Source organism: Manis pentadactyla, chromosome 1 (assembly GCF_030020395.1).
Source record: "Manis pentadactyla isolate mManPen7 chromosome 1, mManPen7.hap1, whole genome shotgun sequence".
In the NCBI taxonomy this organism is placed as follows: domain Eukaryota; kingdom Metazoa; phylum Chordata; class Mammalia; order Pholidota; family Manidae; genus Manis; species Manis pentadactyla.
In genome coordinates this window covers 101,720,331-101,740,225 of record NC_080019.1, presented here as the reverse complement: position 1 = coordinate 101,740,225, position 19,895 = coordinate 101,720,331, and the positions used below count along the sequence as shown (strand labels likewise).

General features: G+C 36.3%; 1 protein-coding gene across 7 annotated transcripts in view; it reads left to right on the top strand.

Annotated features, from left to right (window-relative positions):
- PHC3 (polyhomeotic homolog 3) overlaps positions 1-19,895 on the top strand; it is a 94,815-nt gene that overhangs the window by 52,486 nt on the left and 22,434 nt on the right. For all 7 annotated transcript variants that reach the window (XM_036898366.2, XM_036898364.2, XM_057499905.1 and 4 more), the window contains 2 exons: positions 418-668; positions 3,261-3,420. In XM_036898366.2, coding sequence (XP_036754261.2) covers positions 418-668; positions 3,261-3,420 — 411 coding nt within the window. The remainder of the gene's footprint in view (positions 1-417; positions 669-3,260; positions 3,421-19,895) is intronic.

Here is a 19,895-nt window from a genome sequence, read left to right as displayed (position 1 = left end):
ATTCCTTTTTTTTTTTTTTTATTTAAGTATACTTTAAAAGTACTTTTTTCCCCAATACCATTTGAAATATATAAACAAACAAGGAATTTAATACCTGTAAAATTTGAAACTTTTTAAAAATGGAGTACTTTTAGTAATTATTCTTAAATTGACATTGTAAACATTTTCATGTCTTATGAGACAGTTCTTTTTTAACCAAGGTTGGAATGATAACTTTGAGCAAGTTATTACTCTCTTCTTAGGAAAAATGGGGATAATAGTTGCTGTCTCATAAGGTTAATTGTGCAGATTAAATGAGATAATAAACATAAAGTTCTTAGAATAAAACTAAAACACAAAGTTTTTAAGTACCGGGTAATAACTATTTGCCTGGGCAGAATGCTATAGATAAAAAAAAAATTCCTTTTTTTTTTCCAGAGCAAGTGGATTTACCTGCTGTGGCATCAGTCAGTGCTTCAGTAATTAAATCTCCATCTGATCCTTCACATGTTTCTGTTCCTCCACCTCCACTCCTACTACCAGCTGCTACCACAAGGAGTAGTAGTACATCTATGCCCAGTAGCATTCCCAATATAGAAAACAAACCTCCACAGGCTATTGTTAAACCACAGATTTTAACCCATGTTATTGAAGGCTTTGTGATTCAGGAAGGATTGGAGCCATTTCCTGTAAGTATCAAGCACATTTGTATTTTTAAAATTATACTTGTAGCATAATTTTAAAAGTTTCAGTCTGTTAATGTTCTCTTAATATAAAGCTAACAATTTTTTTTCAGAAAAGTTATCAGTCTTTTATCTAGAATTTATCTCTATATATCCTTTATTTCCAAATATACATATGAAATTTTATGCTCGCTATGTAGATGTATAAAGTAGGGAGAAAAATTTTAGGATATAAGGATATCAGTTTTAAAATTTTTAGAGCAGGGTAGTTGGAAGTTTACTCAGTGAAATAAACTTTTCCATTTTTTTTTTTAAGGGGACTGAAATGATATCTGAAGTATACTATTTTGTCAAATGGTGTTCCTTGTATAATGTGGTACTTTGTGAACTTTAACTTGAGTATAGGAAATTACCTCCCAATGACCTAATACTTAAGTTACCCAATTGATGGTTTATAATAAGCAAATAGATTTTCCCATTATTCTTAAACTTCAGTCTTCACCTTTTAAAATGTTCACCTCAAAGTGGATCTATCACTGAAAATTATAATTTGGGACTAAACGTACATAATTTATATACTAATATTTAGAGATGAACATTTTTTCCTTAGAAAATAAATCAAAGCCAAGAGGCCAAAATCAAAGCCAACAAAACAGAGTAATTTATTTTGAAGGCCTTTGAATCATCTGATTTTTCAGATTCATGGGTAGTTAACTTCTTGGGTTGTGATAGTTGGTTGCCTAATCAGTTGGCCTTTGTTTTCGGTTTACTGTGTGTGTATTTGGATCCCCTATAAGAATTCTGGTATTGCCAGTGGGGGAACAGTCTCTTCTGAGCATTTGGATACTCTGACTCTGCTGCATAGTGACTGTGTAACTTGTCAAGTCATTTAACCTTTTTTTTTTTTTATCTTCGTTTTGCTCATCCAGGAAATGGAGATGATACTTTGCTCTTAGGGTTGTTGTGAGGATTAAATGTGTACAGATGTTTCTGTGAAGTGTCTGGCACTTAATAGCCATAGCTGTTAACTATCAGTTATTTCGAGTGACAATTATAACTTGTTTTTCTGATTATAAAAGTAATACATATTATTTTTTAAATGGGAAATTTGGGAAATATTCAGAACAAATAATTCCCAGTAATACCACAATGTGTATATTATATATTCTCATATGACCATGATTATTATAATATATACAGTTCTTTTTCACTTAGTATATATTTTGAGCATCTATTTTCTTACATGATTAATATTTGACTTTATGGCTAACCATAATTTATGTAATCCTTCCATCATTGACACTTTAGGTTTCCATTTTTTCACTACCCAAATAGTCCTGAAAAACATGAATTGGGGTAAAGATTCAATAATGTAGGTAACTGTCGAACCACTTGTGTTGTATTACTTGAAACCAATATAAGATTGTATATCCACTGTATTTCAACTTAAAAATAAATAAATAAATAATACAAATAATCCTGGAAGGAATGTCTTTATATATAAATTATCCATATTGGATTACATTACATATATATTCATAAGACTCTTGATATATATATTGCCAGATTATTTTCTGGAAAGTTTATTTCAATTTATTCATATACCAGAAGTATATATATATATATATATATATATACATATATATATATATATATATACTCTTAGTAGCACTGAATATTATAGTTTTTTCAGCAATAACTTCCATAAATTTTACTTGAGGCATATTAAATATACTAAGTAGAAGTGAACAAAATTTAAAGTTCATCGGTGATTATTCTTTGAGTTTAAATATAAAAATTTCCAGTAAGCTATTGTTCACCAGGTGTGGCGGAATTTGGAGACTTAACCAACATTCTCAAATAGATTAAGAGGTTCTATTTTTTAAGATTTGCTGAGTGTTCACTAGTAAATCAGTTTTTGGTCCAGATTGTTTTGCTGAAAGTACTTCTAAAATAAGTTGTTGATTTTAATGTTAATATTTGAGGGTTTTTCCATTTCTTTTTATCATTATAGTGGATTAGGTTGCTGAAATAGGAGTCAAGAGATTTGAGTGATAGCCCTGATTCCACTTTCTTTAAGAAAATCACCTAAACTCTTTGAACATTCGTTCCTTTATTTTAAAAATATATACCATAATGATCTATCTTGAGGAGATAACCTGACAGGGTAACAAGCTTTTTTTATAAATGAAAAATCTTTTTTTTGTAGAAAAAAATAAATTAAGGTTACTGGCTAATCAAAATTTATTACTGTTTTCTTTTTAAACTTTTTAAAAAGTATATGCCTAAACCAGGTTCCATTTGACAGAGACTTTGAAGCATCCATACTGCTGATGGCTTGAAATACAAAGTGTTTATGTCCAGATTGCCAAACCTTTTCTCAAGGGATAATGCATTTAATGAATGGATCTGATGAGTTGAACAAGTAAATTATTACAGATACCATTCATTTCAAGAGGTTTGTTTTAACCATGTTATTCCTGAAAGTCTTCAAAATATTTCATTTTATGGCCAACCATAATTTATGTAATCCTTCCATCATTGTTTGACACTTTAGGTTTCCATTTTTTCACTATCATTCTGTTCTCTCTTTTAAAGGTGAGTCGTTCATCTTTGCTGATAGAACAGCCTGTGAAAAAAAGGCCTCTTTTGGATAATCAGGTGATAAATTCTGTGTGTGTTCAGCCAGAGCTACAGAATAATACAAAGCATGCAGATAATTCATCTGACACAGAAATGGAAGACATGATTGCTGAAGGTTTGTGGATTTCACTTAAGATACCTTTTAAATTAATTTTGAATTGTACTGCTTGAAACAGGACATAGATTTTTATTCTACATGGATTTACACTTGGAAGTATTCACTTTTATTCTCATATAATGCATTTTTTTGACTGAACTAATGAGAAAGCTAACTAGACTCTTACTGGTTTTGCATCATGTCAGTTTGACTTTTGAAGGAATGTGGGTGGGAAAAGTTGCCTTATATATGAGTAACTCAAAATTTATCATCATCAAAACAACCAATTTCCTGTCTTTATTTTTCTAAGCAGACTTAAGTGAAAGACTATTTTAATAAGTTTGCTTAAAAGTTTACAGTTTCTGAGTTGTTTATTTCCATATTCTGACATTTGATATCAGGTGGGTATTAAAATTGTATCAAGGATATACTCTTCAATCAAGAGGTGATTAAATTTGTTCAAAGAGAAAAATATCACTAAATCTCCTTAATGTCAATCCTTTTTTATAGAGTTTATTCTGATAGTGAGCGTTCCATAAAAGTCAAAGTGGTACACAAAATGACTGCAGCAAAATAAACATAAATGCAAAAATGATAAATTTTTTCTTTTCTTGATTCTAATCATACCCATACCTTGATACAGTTCAATTTAATCAAATAGCATTTAGCATTTAACATAGGGCTCTATAGTAGTGAATTAGTTAACATCTGTGTCTGAGTAATTATTCTCAATATCATGGTATATTTCATCTAAAACTATTCATTTTGCAAATATTTATTGAGCATATACTATGTGTCTGTACTTTTCTAAATTAAGCAAAATAGCATGCTAGTAAGCAAAATAGATAGTGTCTTTGCTCACAGTTTTCCTAATTCTTAAAAGGAAGACAGTTTGTCATTATTAGTAATTTATAAACTGTTGCAATATATTCATCACTTTTACTTTTTTATTTTAACAGCAAAGAGTATGACAGTTTATTATCTATTATTATGATAGTAGATTACTGCTGACTTAATATTGAACTCAGGTCAGTCTAATGGCTTTTTTATTTTAAAAAATGTTAATCATGAAAAATTTCAAACATATACATACAATTTGAGAGAATTGTATAATAAATTTCCAATCACCCAGACTCACATTATCAATCATTTTTATCTTTGTGCCATGGTAGCTTCATCTATCCCTTTTGTTCTCCTTCCCCTCTTCTCTCCTTCTCTCTTTTTGACTCTTTGTTGCTTTTTCTCTTTCCCTCCTTTTCTTCCTTCCTTCCTTCCATTTTAAAGAAATTATGGTCTTAATTTTATTTTACTGGTATATACTTCCATGTGCATTTCTAAATAATGTACATTTTCTTATATAACTATAATGCTGTATCACATATAACAATATTACTAATAATTATTTGGTGTTATCTAATCCATACTCGGATTTCCCCAATTATATAACTATTATCAAAATTTTCATTTGAGATGAAGATAGTAAAGATGAATGTACAGGGATTTTTTTCTTTCCTGTAAGAAGTATATAAAAGAATATCTGGGCCAAGGCATATATTAATGTGCCCTCTTGTGAGCACACATTGGAGAAAAATGGAAAACTGCATATTTCATGATACAGTTTGTATATAATAGACATACAGCATATGCTAGACTGTGCTAGAATCTGAGAGGAGCTTTTGATCTAGCAGGACCTACCAAATCTCTGTAATGGAAAGATATATAGGGAGAAGTAAGTGTTAAGTTTTAAATTAATTTTATAGACAACCAGAACTTGGGACTTTACCAGTGTTTGAGATTTTTGCCAGTTTTTTTTTTTATAGAGATGGAATTTGACCTGGATCTTGGATGATAGAATATAGACTTAAAATAACAGACTGGAAGAATCTTTCAGGTTAGAATAACATGAATAAAAATATACAAGGGATGTTGAAGTGCTAGGTAACTTCAGGAGGGGGCAGTGAACAGTGGACAGTTGGGTTAGAGAAGTAGCGGGAAGTTAAAATTGGGTGAGTCAAATTCTAATGTACCTTCAATATTCTACTAAGAAATCAGGAGTTATCTTGTCATCAAGAGGATGGTTACTGAAGATTTTTAGGCAGGTGACATGAACAGTGTTTTTGGAAAGTACTGGTCATTTGTAGTATGAATATAGAGGTTGGGTACGTAATTGACACTTGTAGTCATGGTGAGGAAGAATAACGGAAGGATTGATGGAAGACAAGGCAAAGGTAGTTTAACAGGATAAGATACATATCAGAGTAAGGAAAAGGAAGATTTAAAGATGATTAACCTATGCAATGAGTAGTAAATAAGCCATAGAGAGCTGAGCTAATGCACAGTATGTAATGAATACAGACAATAATTACTACAATCATCAAACTTTTTTTTTATTAAGGTATTATTGATATACACTCTTACAAAGTTTCAATGAAAAAACAATGTGGGTACTACATTCACCCATATTATTGGGTCCCTACATACCCCATTGCAGTCACTGTCCATCAGTATAGTAACAAGCCACAGATTCACTATTTGCCTTCTCTGTGCTACACTGTCTTCTCCAAGACCCCCCACACCATGTGTACTAAACAATACCCCTAAATCCCCTTGTCCCTCCCTCCCCACTAGCCCTCTAACACCCCTCCCCTTTGGTAACACTAGTCCCTTCTTGGAATCTTGTGAGTTTGCTGCTGTTTTGTTCCTTCAGTTTTGCTTTGTTGTTATACTCCACAAATGAGGGAAATCCTTTGGCACTTGTCTTTCTCCACCTGGCTTACTTCACTGAACATAATATCCTCCAGTTCCATCCACGTTGTTGCAAGTGGTAGGATTTCTTTCTTTCTTATGGTTACATAGTATTCCATTGTGTATATGTACCACATCTTCTTTATCCATTCATCTACCAATGGACACTTAGGTTGCTTCTTTATCTTGGCTATTGTAAATAGTGCTGCGATAAACATGGTGCATATGTCTTTTTGAATCTGAGAACTTGTATTCTTCGGGTAAATTTCTAGGAGTGGAATTCCCAGGTCAAATCGTATTTCTATTTTTAGTTTTTTGAGGAACCTCCATATTGCTTTCCACAATGGTTTAACTAGTTTACATTCCCACCAGCAAGGTAGGAGGGTTCCCCTTTCTTCACATCCTCACCAACATTTGTTGTTGTTAGTCTTTTTGATGTTGGCCATCCTAACTGGTGTGAGGTGATATCTCATTGTGGCTTTTATTTATATTTCCCTGATAATTAGTGATGTGGAGCATCTTTTCATGTGCCTGTTGACCATGTAAATTTCTTCTTTGGAGAATTGTCTCTTCATATCCTCCACCCATTTTTTATTGGGTTATTTGCTTTTTGGGTGTTGAGGCATGTGAGTTCTTTATATATTTTGGATGTTAACTCCTTCTCAGATATGTTGCTTACAAATATATTCTCCCATACCGTAGGATGCCTTTTTGTTCTGTTGATGGTGTCCTTTGCTGTACAGAAGCTTTTTAGTTTGATGTAGTCCCATGTGCTTGTTTTTGCTTTTGTTTCTCTTGCTCGAGGAAGAAGTTGCTTATGTTTGTATTCAGGAGATTTTTGCCTATGTGGTCTTCTAAGAGTTTTATGGCTTCATGACTTACATTCAGGTGTTTGATCCATTTTGAGTTTACTTTTGTGTATGGGCTTAAACAATAATGCCGTTTCATTCTCTTGCATGTAGCTGTCCAGTTTTGCCAATACCAGTTGTTGAAAAGGCTGTCATTTCCCCATTGTGTACGGCCATGGCTCCTTTATCATATATTAATTGACCATATATGGTTGAGTTTTTACCTGAGCTCTCTAGTCTGTTCCATTGGTCTATTCTGTTCTTGTGCCGGTACCAAATTGTCTTGATTACTGTGGCTTTGTAGTAGAGCTTGAAATTGGGGAGTGTAATCCCCCCAGCTGTATTATTCCTTCTCAGGATTGCTTTGGCTACTCAGGGTCTTTAGTGCTTCCATATGAATTTTAGTACAATTTGCTCCAGTTCATTGAAGAATGCTGTTGGTATTTTGATAGGAATTGCATTGAATCTGTAGAATGCTTTAGGCAGGATGGCCATTTTGACAATATTAATTCTTTCTGTCCATGAGCATGGGATGTGTTTCCATTTATTGGTATCTTCTTTAATTTCTCTCATGAGTATCTTTTCAGAGTATAGGACTTCACTTCCTTTTTTAGGTTTATTCCTAGGTGTTTTTTTTGATGCAATTGTTAATGGAATTGTTTTCCTGATTTCTCTTTCTGCTAGTTCATCATTAGTGTGTAGGAATGCAACAGATTTCCGCATATTAATTTTGTATCCTGCAACTTTGCTGAATTCAGATATTAGATTTAGTAGTTTTGGAGTGGATTCTTTAGGGTTTTTTTTATGTACAATATCATGTAGTCTGCAAACAGTGACAGTTTAACTTCTTATTTACCAATCTGGATGCGCTTTATTTCTTTGTGTTGTCTGATTTCTGTGGCAAAGACCTCCAAAACTTTGTTGAATAAAAGTGGAGAGAGTGGGTGTCCTTGTCTTCTTCCCGATCTTAAAGGAAATGCTTTCAGCTTTTCACTGTTAAGTATGCAGTTGCCTGTGGGTTTGTCATATATGGCCTTTATTATGTTGAGGTACTTGCCCTCGATACCCATTTTGTTGAGAGTTTTTATCATGAATGGATGTTAAATTTTGTCAAATGATTTTTCGGCATCTATGCAGATAATTTTGTGGTTTTTGTCTCTCTTTTTGTTGATGTGGCGGATGATGTTGATGGATTTTCTAACATTGTACCATCCTTTCAACCCTGGAATAAATCCTACTTGATCATCGTGGATGATCTTTTTGATATATTTTTCAATTTGGTTTGCTAATATTTTGTGGAGTATTTTTCCATCTATGTTGAACAGGTATATTGGTCTGTAGTTTTCTTTTATGTGGTGTCTTTGCCTGATTTTGGTATTAGAGTGATGCTGGTCGCATAGTATGAGTTTGGAAGGATTCCCTCCTCTTCTACTTTTTGGAAAACTTTAAGAAGGATGGATATTAGGTCTTCATTAAATGTTTGATAAAATTCAGCACTGAATCCATCTTTTTCAGGAGTTTTGTTCTTAGGTAGTTTTTTGATTACCAGCTCAATTGCATTGCTGGTAATTGTTCTATTCAGATTTTCTGTTTCTTTCTGAGTCAGCCTTGGAAGGTTGTATTTTTCTAGAAAGTTGTCCATTTCTTCTAGGTTATACAGTTTGTTAGCATATAATTTTTCATACTATTTTCTAGTAATTCTTTGTATTTCTGTGGTGTCTGTAGTGATTTTTCCTTTCTCATTTCTGATTCTGTTTATGTGTGTAGACTCTTTTTTTCTAGATAAGTCTGGCTACAGGTTTATCTATTTTGTTTATTTTCTCGAAGAACCAGCTCTTGCTTTCATTGATTCTTTCTGTTGTTTTATTCTTCTTGATTTTATTTCTGTTCTTATCTTTATTATGTCCCTCCTTCAACTGACTTCGGGCCTCATTTGTTCTTCATTTTCTAGTTTCATTAATTGTGAGTTTAGACTGTTTATACAGGATTGTTCTTCTTTCCTGAGGTAGCTCTGTATTGCAATGTACTTTCCTCTTAGCATGGCCTTCGCTGCTTCCCACAGATTTTGCAGTGTTGAATTATTGTTGTCATTTGTCTCCATATATTGCTTGATCTCTATTTTTATTTAGTCCTTGATCCATTGGTTATTTAGGAGCATGTTGTGAAGCCTCCATGTGTTTGTGGGATTTTTTCATTTTCTTTGCATAATTTATTTATAGTTTCATACCTTTGTGGTCTGAGAAACTGGTTGGTACAATTTCTTATTTTTTTTTTTGCCATTTTTTAAATTAAGGTATTATTGATATACACTCTTATCAAGTTTTCACATGAAAAAATAATGTGGTTACTACATTCACCCATATTATCGTGTCCCCCCATACCCCATTGCAGTCACTGTCCATCAGTGTAGTAAGATGCCACAGGGTCCCTACTTGTCTTCTCTGTGCTACACTGTCTTCCTTGGGACCCCACACACACCATGTGCACTAATCATGATACCACACAATACTCTTCTCCCTCCCTCCCCACCCACCCTACCCGACCCCTCCCCTTTGGTAACGCTAATCCCTTCTTGGAGTTTCTGAGTCTGCTGCTGTTTTACTCCTTCAGTTTTTTTTAAAATTTTGTTATCATTAATCTATAATTACATGAAAGAACATTATGTTTACTAGAGTCCCCCCTTTACCAAGTCCCCCCCACAAACCCCATTACAGTCATTGTCCATCAGTGTAACAAGATGTTGTAGAATCACTACTTGTCTTCTCTGTGTTGCACATCCCTCCCCATTCCTCACCCCCATATTATACATGCTAATCATTAATACCTCCTTTCTTCTTCCCTGCCCTTATCCCTCCCTTTCCTCCCATTCTTCCCAGTCCCTTTCCCATTGGTAACTGTTAGTCCATTCTTGGGTTCTGTGATTCTGATGCTGTTTTGTTCCTTCAGTTTTTCTTTGTTCTTATACTTCACATATGAGTGAAATCATTTGGTATTTGTCTTTCTCCACCTGGCTTATTTCACTGAGCATAATACCCTCTAGCTCCATCCATGTTGTTGCAAATGGTAGGATTTGTTTTCTTCTTATGGCTGAATAATATTCCATTGTGTATATGTACCACATCTTCTTTATCCATTCATCTACTGATGGACACTTAGGTTGCTTCCATTTCTTGGCTATTGTAAATAGTCCTGCGATAAACATAGGGGTGCATCTGTCTTTTTCAAATTGGAGTGCTGCATTCTTAGGGTAAATTCCTAGAAGTGGAATTCCTGGGTCAAATGGTATGTCTATTTTGAGCATTTTGAAGAACCTCCATACTGCTTTCCACAATGGTTAAACTAGTTTACAATCCCACCAGCAGTGTAGGAGGTTTCCCCTTTCTCCACAACCTCGCCAACATTTGTGGTTGTTTGTCTTTGGATGGTAGCCATCCTTACTGGTGTGAGGTGATATCTCATTGTGGTTTTAATTTGCATTTCTCTGATAACTAGCGATGTGGAGCATCTTTTCATGTGTCGGTTGGCCATCTGAATTTCTTCTTTGGAGAACTGTCTGCTCATCTCCTCTGCCCATTTTTTAATTGGATTATTTGTTTTTTGTTTGTTGAGGTGTGTGAGCTCTTTATATATTTTGGATGTCAACCCTTTATCAGATCTGTCATTTACGAATATATTCTCCCATACTGTAGGGTACCTTTTTGTTCTATTGATGGTGTCCTTTGCTGTACAGAAGCTTTTTAGCTTGATGTAGTCCCACTTGTTCATTTTTGCTTTTGTTTTCCTTGCCTGGGGAGATATGTTCATGAAGAAGTCACTCATGTTTATGACCAAGAGATTTTTGGCTATGTTTTTTTATAAGGGTCTTATGGTTTCATGACTTACATTCAGGTCTTTGATCCATTTTGAATTTACTCTTGTGTATGGGGTTAGACGGTGATCCAGTTTCATTCTCTTACATGTAGCTGTCCAGTTTTGCCAGCACCATCTGTTGAAGAGACTGTCATTTCCCCATTGTATGTTCATGGCTCCTTTATCGTATATTAATTGACCGTATATGTTTGGGTTAATGTCTGGAGTCTCTGTTCTGTTCCACTGGTCTGTGGCTCTGTTCTTGTGCCAGTACCAAATTGTCTTGATTACTGTGGCTTTGTAGTAGAGCTTGAAGTTGGGGAGTGAGACCCCCCACTTTATTTTTTCTTCTGAGGATTGCTTTGGCTATTCAGGGTCTTTGGTGTTTCCATATGAATTTTTGGTTGGGACAATTTAAATCTTTTTAAATTTACCGAGGCTCTTTTTGTGGCCTAGTATATGATCTGTTCTTGAAAATGTTTCATGTGTACTTGAGAAGAATTAGTATGCTGCTGCTTTTGGGTGTAGAGTTCTGTAGATGTCTGTTAGGTCCATTTGTTCTAATGTGTCGTTCAGTGCCTTTGTGTCCGTCCTTATTTTCTGTCTGGTTGATCTGTCCTTTGGAGTGAGTGGCGTGTTGAAGTCTCCTAAAATGAGTGCATTGCATTCTATTTGCTCCTTTAGTTCTGTTAGTATTTGCTTCACATATGTAGGGGCTCCTGTGTTGGGTGCATAGATATTTATAATAGTTATATCCTCTTGTTGGATTGACCCCTTTATCATTATGTAATGTCCTTCTTTGTCTCTTGTGACTTTCTTTGTTTTGAAGTCTATTTTTTCTGATCAAGTACTGCAATTCGTCCTTTTTTCTCCCTGTTAGTTGCATGAAATATCTTTTTCCATCCTTTCCCTTTTAGTCTGTGTATGTCTTTGGGTTTAAAGTGGGTCTCTTCTAGGCAGCATATAGATGGGTCTTGTTTTTTAATCCATTCAGTGACTCTGTGTCTTTTGATTGGTACATTCAGATCATTTACATTTAGGGTGATTATTGATAGGTATGTACTTACTGCCATTGCAGGCTTTAGATTCATGGTTACCACAGGTTGAAGGTTAATTTCCTTACTATCTAAGAGTTTAACTTAACTCACTTAGTATGCTATTACAAACACAATCTAAAGGTTCTTTTTTTCTGCTCCTTTTTTTTCCTCCTCCATTCTTTGTATATTAGGTATCATATTCTGTACTCTTTGTCTATCCCTTGACTAACTGTAGGAGTAGTTGATTTAATTTTGCATTTGCTTAGTAATTAATTGTTCTACTTTCTTTACTGTTTTATTACCCCTGGTGACAGCTGTTTAGCCTTAGGAACGTGGTTCCATCTATAGCAATCCCTCCAAAATACACTGTAGTGATGGTTTGTGGGAGGTAAATTCTCTCAGCTTTTGCTATCTGGAAATTGTTTAATCCCTGCTTCAAATTTAAATGGCAGTCTTGCCGGATAGAGTATTCTTGGTTTGAGGCCCTTATGCTTCATTGCATTAAATATATCATGCCACTCCCTTCTTGCCTGTAAGGTTTCTGCTGAGAAGTCTGATGACAGTCTGATGGGTTTTCCTTTGTATGTGATCTTACTTCTCTCTCTCGCTGCTTTAAATAATTTGTCCTTATCCTTGATCTTTGCCCTTTTAATTATTATATGTGTTTGTGGTATCTTCCTTGAGTACCTTGTGTTGGGAGATCTGTGCACCTCCATGGCCTGAGAGATGAGCTCCTTCCCCAGATTGGGGAAGTTTTCTGCAATGACCTCCTCAAAGACACTTTCTATCCCCTTTTCTCTCTCTTCTTCTTCTGGTACTGCTATAATATGAATATTGTTCCATTTGGATTGGTCACACAGTTCTCTCAATATTCTTTCATTCTTAGAGATCCTTTTTTTCTCTCTGTGCCTCAGCTTGTTTGTATTCTCCTTCTCTAATTTCTATTTCATTTATCATCTCCTCCACTGTATCTAATATCTGTTGAAACCCTTCATTGTATTCCTTAATGATTGGATCTCTGATCAGAATTTGCTGCTGAGGTCCTGAATATTTTTCTGTACCTCCATGAGCCATGTTTATGATTTTTATTTTGAAATCTCTTCCAGGAAGATTGATGAGATCAGTTTCATTTGACTCTTTTTCTGGTGTATGTAGGATTTTACTTTGAACCAGGTTCCTTTGATTTGTCATATTTGTATGTGGGTGGCACCCTCTAGTACCCAGAAGCTCTTCTCTCTCGAGCTGCTCAGCCCCTGGAGCAATGCCGGGGGTCCAAGGGGAGCAGTGTTGGTGCCTGGGAGGAGGAAAGAGTTGTTTCCTGCTCTCGGGCTGCTATGCCTGTCTCCACTGCCAGAATCAGTGTGCCAAACACACAGGTGTAAGCCTCTATACTTTGTGATTGTAGTTGCTATAGGCAGGGCTTCCCTGTGGCTGGCCTGATGCCACGTCAGGGGCTGCTGGTTTGTGAGCCATGGGCGAACTTGCAAGGAGGAAGGCTTAGTAGGCTGCATATCATGGAGAGGGGCCTTGGAGCTGTGTAGCCAGCCAGGGGGATGACGTGCCTGAAGCTCCTGAAAGTTCCCAATCAGCTGGGCAGAGTGCGCCTGGACAATTTTGTCTACCTGTCCTTTCTCCTGAGCAGTAAGCTCTGTGCAATCCTTGCCCCTTTAGCAATCCTCTCGCTGTTAGGAAGTCTCTCAGACTGCCTGCCTTTCTTTTGTCCCAGAGCAGCTGTATATGGATCCCTGTTTTCCACAAGTGGCTGGAATCTCAGTCTCTCCAGGTATTCTGCCTCTCTTAGCTTTCCAACCCCACTAATCACCAGAGGACCATGCAATGTAGGTTTGTACTCCCAGGGCAGATCTTCAGGGCTAGGTGTTCAGCAGTCCCAGGCTCACCACTCCCTCCCCACTCTGTTTCTCTTCCTCCTGCCTGTGAGCTGGGGTGGGGGAAGGGCTTGGGTCCCACCGAGTCACGGCTTTGGTATGTTACACTCTTCTGTGAGGTCTATTCTTTTCTCCAGGTGTATGCAGTCTGCCGCAGCCTTCTTTCCTGTTGCCCTTTCAGGATTCGTTGTATTAATTATATTTTCGTATTATATGAGGTTTTAGGAGGAAGCCTCTGTCTCATCTCTCAAGCTGCCATCTTTAATCCTCTACAGTCATCAAATTTATAAAGATTAAAAATTATCCCAACCACTAAAAAGAAAGGATAATTATGTAATGTGATAGAGGTGTTAAATATCCCTACAATGGAAATCATATATGGATGTATCAAATTAACACATTTTATACCTTAAATACATACAATATTATATGTTAAATATATTGTTTTAAAAATGATTAATCTTTTTTTTTTTTTTTTTTTTTTTAATAATTATTTTTTATTGAAGGGTAGTTGACACACAGTATTACATTACATGAGTTTCAAGTGTACAACACAGTGGTAGAACATTTATATACATAATTCTAGGTTCCAGCTATCACCCTACCAAGCTGTTACAATATCTTGACTATATTCCTTATGCTATACATTACATCCTGGTTACTAATTTATTTTACCATTGGAAGTCTGTCCTTTTTTTTTTTTTTTTTTTTTTTTTTTTTTTGTGAGGGCATCTCTCATATTTATTGATCAAATGGTTGTTAACGACAATAAAATTCTGTATAGGGGAGTCAATGCTCAATGCACAATCATTATTCCACCCCAAGCCTAATTTTTGTCAGTCTCCAATCTTCTGAGGCATAACAAACAAGTTTTTACATGTAGAACAAATTCTTACATAATGAATAAGTTACATAGTGAACAGTACAAGGGCAGTCATCACAGAAACTTTCGGTTTTGCTCATGCATTATGAACTATAAACAGTCAGTTCAAATATGAATACTCATTTGGTTTTTATACTTGATTTATATGTGGATACCACATTTCTCTCTTTATTATTATTATTTTTAATAAAATGCTGAAGTGGTAGGTAGATACAAGATAAAGGTAGAAAACATAGTTTAGTGTTGTAAGAGAGCACATGTAGATGATCAGGTGTGTGCCTGTAGACTATGTGTTAATCCAAGCTAGACCAGGGCAATAAAACATCCACGTATGCAGAAGATTTCTCTCAGAACGGGGGGGTGAGGTTCTAAGCCTCACCTCTGTTGATCCCCAATTTCTCACCTGATGGCCCCCCTGCGACTGTGCCTGTCTTAGGTTGTTCCTCCCTTGAGGAATCTTACCCGTCTCTGGCTAACCAGTCATCTTCCGGGGCCATACAGGGAAATGTGAAGTTGGTAAGTGAGAGAGAAGCCTTATTGTTTGAAAAAGTTAGCTTTTTACTTCTTTGCATATTTATGCCCTGTGGCTTCTATGCCCAGCATTTGTCTTGAGGTATCTTTACCACTTGGAAGAATTATGATACTCGGTAAATTTGATATGAGGCACGAATTCTATTTAAGGGTTGTAATTAGGAAGGAAGAAGAAAAGCTATAGAAGTAGCAGGCGGAAGAAAACATGGGAAGATTGATTATTTCTTTGATATATCTTCTTGTAGAGTAACTTCAGCATGTATAGGTTTTAAGCTACTACTTAAATTGCACACACACATTAACATAATAGGAGTATAGTTACATAACCAAGGCATATCTGTAATTACCAGCCATCTGCAGTGAAACCAAGAAAACCAGTTAGGCACCTTAGGCATTTGTGAAAACTTATCTATGATATGGTGGATATTGTCCAAATGAACTTGAACAGTCTGAGAGAAATCAGACAAATTAAAACAACCCATTCCTGGGGACTGTTCACATGCCATATGTTCTTTTAACAATAAATAGTTTGTAGTTGTAAGACTTTGGAGCGCTTGGTTTGGAGCTCAAATTCTTGGTTGAGTTCCAACAGTATAGATCCAGTCCAATTTTGTTGTTTTACTGTATGCACAGGCCAGCTTAGATATCTCCTTCCTCATTCCCATGGCAAGTCCAGGAACTGGTGGGATGAGTGCATCTACAGCTGTAGCAGTGCGTGGATCTTTGTTGGGGTTTTTTGATGATCATCTTCTGGCATGAGTCTTCCAGAGAGTGCAGATGTTGGAAGTTCTTTTTCATATCGTATCTTAGTTCATTTTCGGGGTAGCCGAATTAGGCTTTGATCCTCTGTGTAAACACAAACAGACCCTTTGCCTACACTTTTATATGCCCTTTATACCCTTGTGTAGAACTCGTTGGAGGTTACCACACAGGAACTGCCCTTTTTTTTTTTTTTTTTTTGCTATCACTAATCTACACTTACATGACGAATATTATGTTTACTAGGCTCTCCCCTATACCAGGTCTCCCCTATAAACCCCTTTACAGTCACTGTCCATCAGCATAGCAAAATGTTGTAGAATCACTACTTGCCTTCTCTGTGTTGTACAGCCCTCCCTTTTCTCCTACCCCCCCATGCATGTTAATCTTAATACCCCCCTACTTCTCCCCCCCTTATCCCTCCCTACCCACCCATCCTCCCCAGTCCCTTTCCCTTTGGTACCTGTTAGTCCATTCTTGAGTTCTGTGATTCTGCTGCTGTTTTGTTCCTTCAGTTTTTCCTTTGTTCTTATATTCCACAGATAAGTGAAATCATTTGGTATTTCTCTTTCTCCGCTTGGCTTGTTTCACTGAGCATAATACCCTCCAGCTCCATCCATGTTGCTGCAAATGATTGGATTTGCCCTTTTCTTATAGCTGAGTAGTATTCCATTGTGTATATGTACCACATCTTCTTTATCCATTCATCTATTGATGGACATTTAGGTTGCTTCCAATTCTTGGCTATTGTAAATAGTGCTGCAATAAACATAGGGGTGCATCTGTCTTTCTCAAACTTGATTGCTGCATTCTTAGGGTAAATTCCTAGGAGTGGAATTCCTGGGTCAAATGGTAAGTCTGTTTTGAGCATTTTGATGTACCTCCATACTGCTTTCCACAATGGTTGAACTAACTTACATTCCCACCAGCAGTGTAGGGGGGTTCCCCTTTCTCCACAGCCTCGCCAACATTTGTTGTTGTTTGTCTTTTGGATGGCAGCCATCCTTACTGGTGTGAGGTGATACCTCATTGTAGTTTTAATTTGCATTTCTCTGATAATTAGCGATGTGGAGCATCTTTTCATGTGTCTGTTGGCCATCTGTATTTCTTTTTTGGAGAACTGTCTGTTCAGTTCCTCTGCCCATTTTTTAATTGGGTTATTTGTTTTTTGTTTGTTGAGGCGTGAGAGCTCCTTATATATTCTGGACGTCAAGCCTTTATCGGATGTGTCATTTTCAAATATATTCTCCCATACTGTAGGGATCCTTCTTGTTCTATTGATGGTGTCTTTTGCTGTACAGAAGCTTTTCAGCTTAATATAGTCCCACTTACTCATTTTTGCTGTTGTTTTCCTTGCCCGGGGAGATATGTTCAAGAAGAGGTCACTCATGTTTATGTCTAAGAGGTTTTCGCCTATGTTTTCTTCCAAGAGTTTAATGGTTTCATGGCTTACATTCAGGTCTTTGATCCATTTTGAGTTTACTTTTGTATATGGGGTTAGACAATGGTCCAGTTTCATTCTCCTACATGTAGCTGTCCAGTTTTGCCAGCACCACCTGTTGAAGAGACTGTCATTTTGCCATTGTATGTCCATGGCTCCTTTATCAAATATTAATTGACCATATATGTCTGGGTTAATGTCTGGATTCTCTAGTCTGTTCCATTGGTCTGTGGCTCTGCTCTTGTGCCAGTACCAAATTGTCTTGATTACTATGGCTTTATAGTAGAGCTTGAAGTTGGGGAGTGAGATCCCCCCTACTTTATTCTTCTTTCTCAGGATTGCTTTGGCTATTCGGGGTCTTTGGTGTTTCCATATGAATTTTTGAATTGTTTGTTCCAGTTCATTGAAGAATGTTGCTGGTAGTTTCATAGGGATTGCATCAAATCTGTATATTGCTTTGGGCAGGATGGCCATTTTAACGATATTAATTCTTCCTAGCCACGAGCATGGGATGAGTTTCCATCTGTTAGTGTCCCCTTTAATTTCTCTTAAGAGTGACTTGTAGTTTTCAGAGTATAAGTCTTTCACTTCTTTGGTTAGGTTTATTCCTAGGTATTTTATTTTTTTTGATGCAATTGTGAATGGAGTTGTTTTCCTGATTTCTCTCTCTGTTGGTTCATTGTTAGTATACAGGAAAGCCACAGATTTCTGTGTGTTGATTTTGTATCCTGCAACTTTGCTGTATTCCGATATCAGTTCTAGTAGTTTTGGGGTGGAGTCTTTAGGGTTTTTTATGTACAGTATCATGTCATCTGCAAATAGTGACAGTTTAACTTCTTCTTTACCAATCTGGATTCCTTGTATTTCTTTATTTTGTCTGATTGCCGTGGCTAGGACCTCCAGTACTATGTTAAATAACAGTGGAGAGAGTGGGCATCCCTGTCTAGTTCCCGATCTCAGAGGAAATGCTTTCAGCTTCTCGCTGTTCAATATAATGTTGGCTGTGGGTTTATCATAGATGGCCTTTATTATGTTGAGGTACTTGCCCTCTATTCCCATTTTGCTGAGAGTTTTTAACACGAATGGATGTTGAACTTTGTCAAATGCTTTTTCAGCATCTATGGAGATGATCATGTGGTTTTTGTCTGTCTTTTTGTTGATGTGGTGGATGATGTTGATGGACTTTCGAATGTTGTACCATCCTTGCATCCCTGGAATGAATCCCACTTGGTCGTGGTGTATGATCCTTTTGATGTATTTTTGAATTCGGTTTGCTAATATTTTGTTGAGTATTTTTGCATCTACGTTCATCAGGGATATTGGTCTGTAGTTTTCTTTTTTGGTGGGGTCTTTGCCTGGTTTTGGTATTAGGGTGATGTTAGCTTCATAGAATGAGTTTGGGAGTATCCCCTCCTCCTCTATTTTTTGGAAAACTTTAAGGAGAATGGGTATTATGTCTTCCCTGTATGTCTGATAAAATTCCGAGGTAAATCCATCTGGCCCCGGGGTTTTGTTCTTTGGTAGTTTTTTGATTACCTCTTCAATTTCATTGCTGGTAATTGGTCTGTTTAGATTTTCTGTTTCTTCCTGGGTCAATCTTGGAAGGTTATATTTTTCTAGGAAGTTGTCCATTTCTCCTAGGTTTCCCAGCTTGTTAGCATATAGGTTTTCATAGTATTCTCCAATAATTCTTTGCATTTCCGTGGGGTCCGTCGTGATTTTTCCTTTCTCGTTTCTGATACTGTTGATTTGTGTTGACTCTCTTTTCTTCTTAATAAGTCTGGCTAGAGGCTTATCTATTTTGTTTATTTTCTCGAAGAACCAGCTCTTGGTTTCATTGATTTTTGCAATTGTTTTATTCTTCTCAATTTTATTTATTTCTTCTCTGATCTTTATTATGTCCCTCCTTCTGCTGACCTTAGGCCTCATCTGTTCTTCTTTTTCCAATTTCGATAATTGTGACATTAGACCATTCATTTGGGATTGCTCTTCCTTTTTTAAATATGCTTGGATTGCTATATACTTTCCTCTTAAGACTGCTTTTGCTGTGTCCCACAGAAGTTGGGGCTTAGTGTTGTTGTTGTCATTTGTTTCCATATATTGCTGGATCTCCATTTTGATTTGGTCATTGATCCATTGATTATTTAGGAGCGTGTTGTTAAGCCTCCATGTGTTCGTGAGCCTCTTTGCTTTCTTTGTACAGTTTATTTCTAGTTTTATGCCTTTGTGGTCTGAAAAGTTGGTTGGTAGGATTTCAATCTTTTGGAATTTTCTGAGGCTCTTTTTGTGGCCTAGTATGTGGTCTATTCTGGAGAATGTTCCATGTGCACTTGAGAAGAATGTATATCCCGCTGCTTTTGGATGTAGAGTTCTATAGATGTCTATTAGGTCCATCTGCTCTACTGTGTTGTTCAGTGCTTCCGTGTCCTTACTTATTTTCTGCCCAGTGGATCTATCCTTTGGGGTGAGTGGTGTGTTGAAGTCTCCTAGAATGAATGCATTGCAGTCTATATC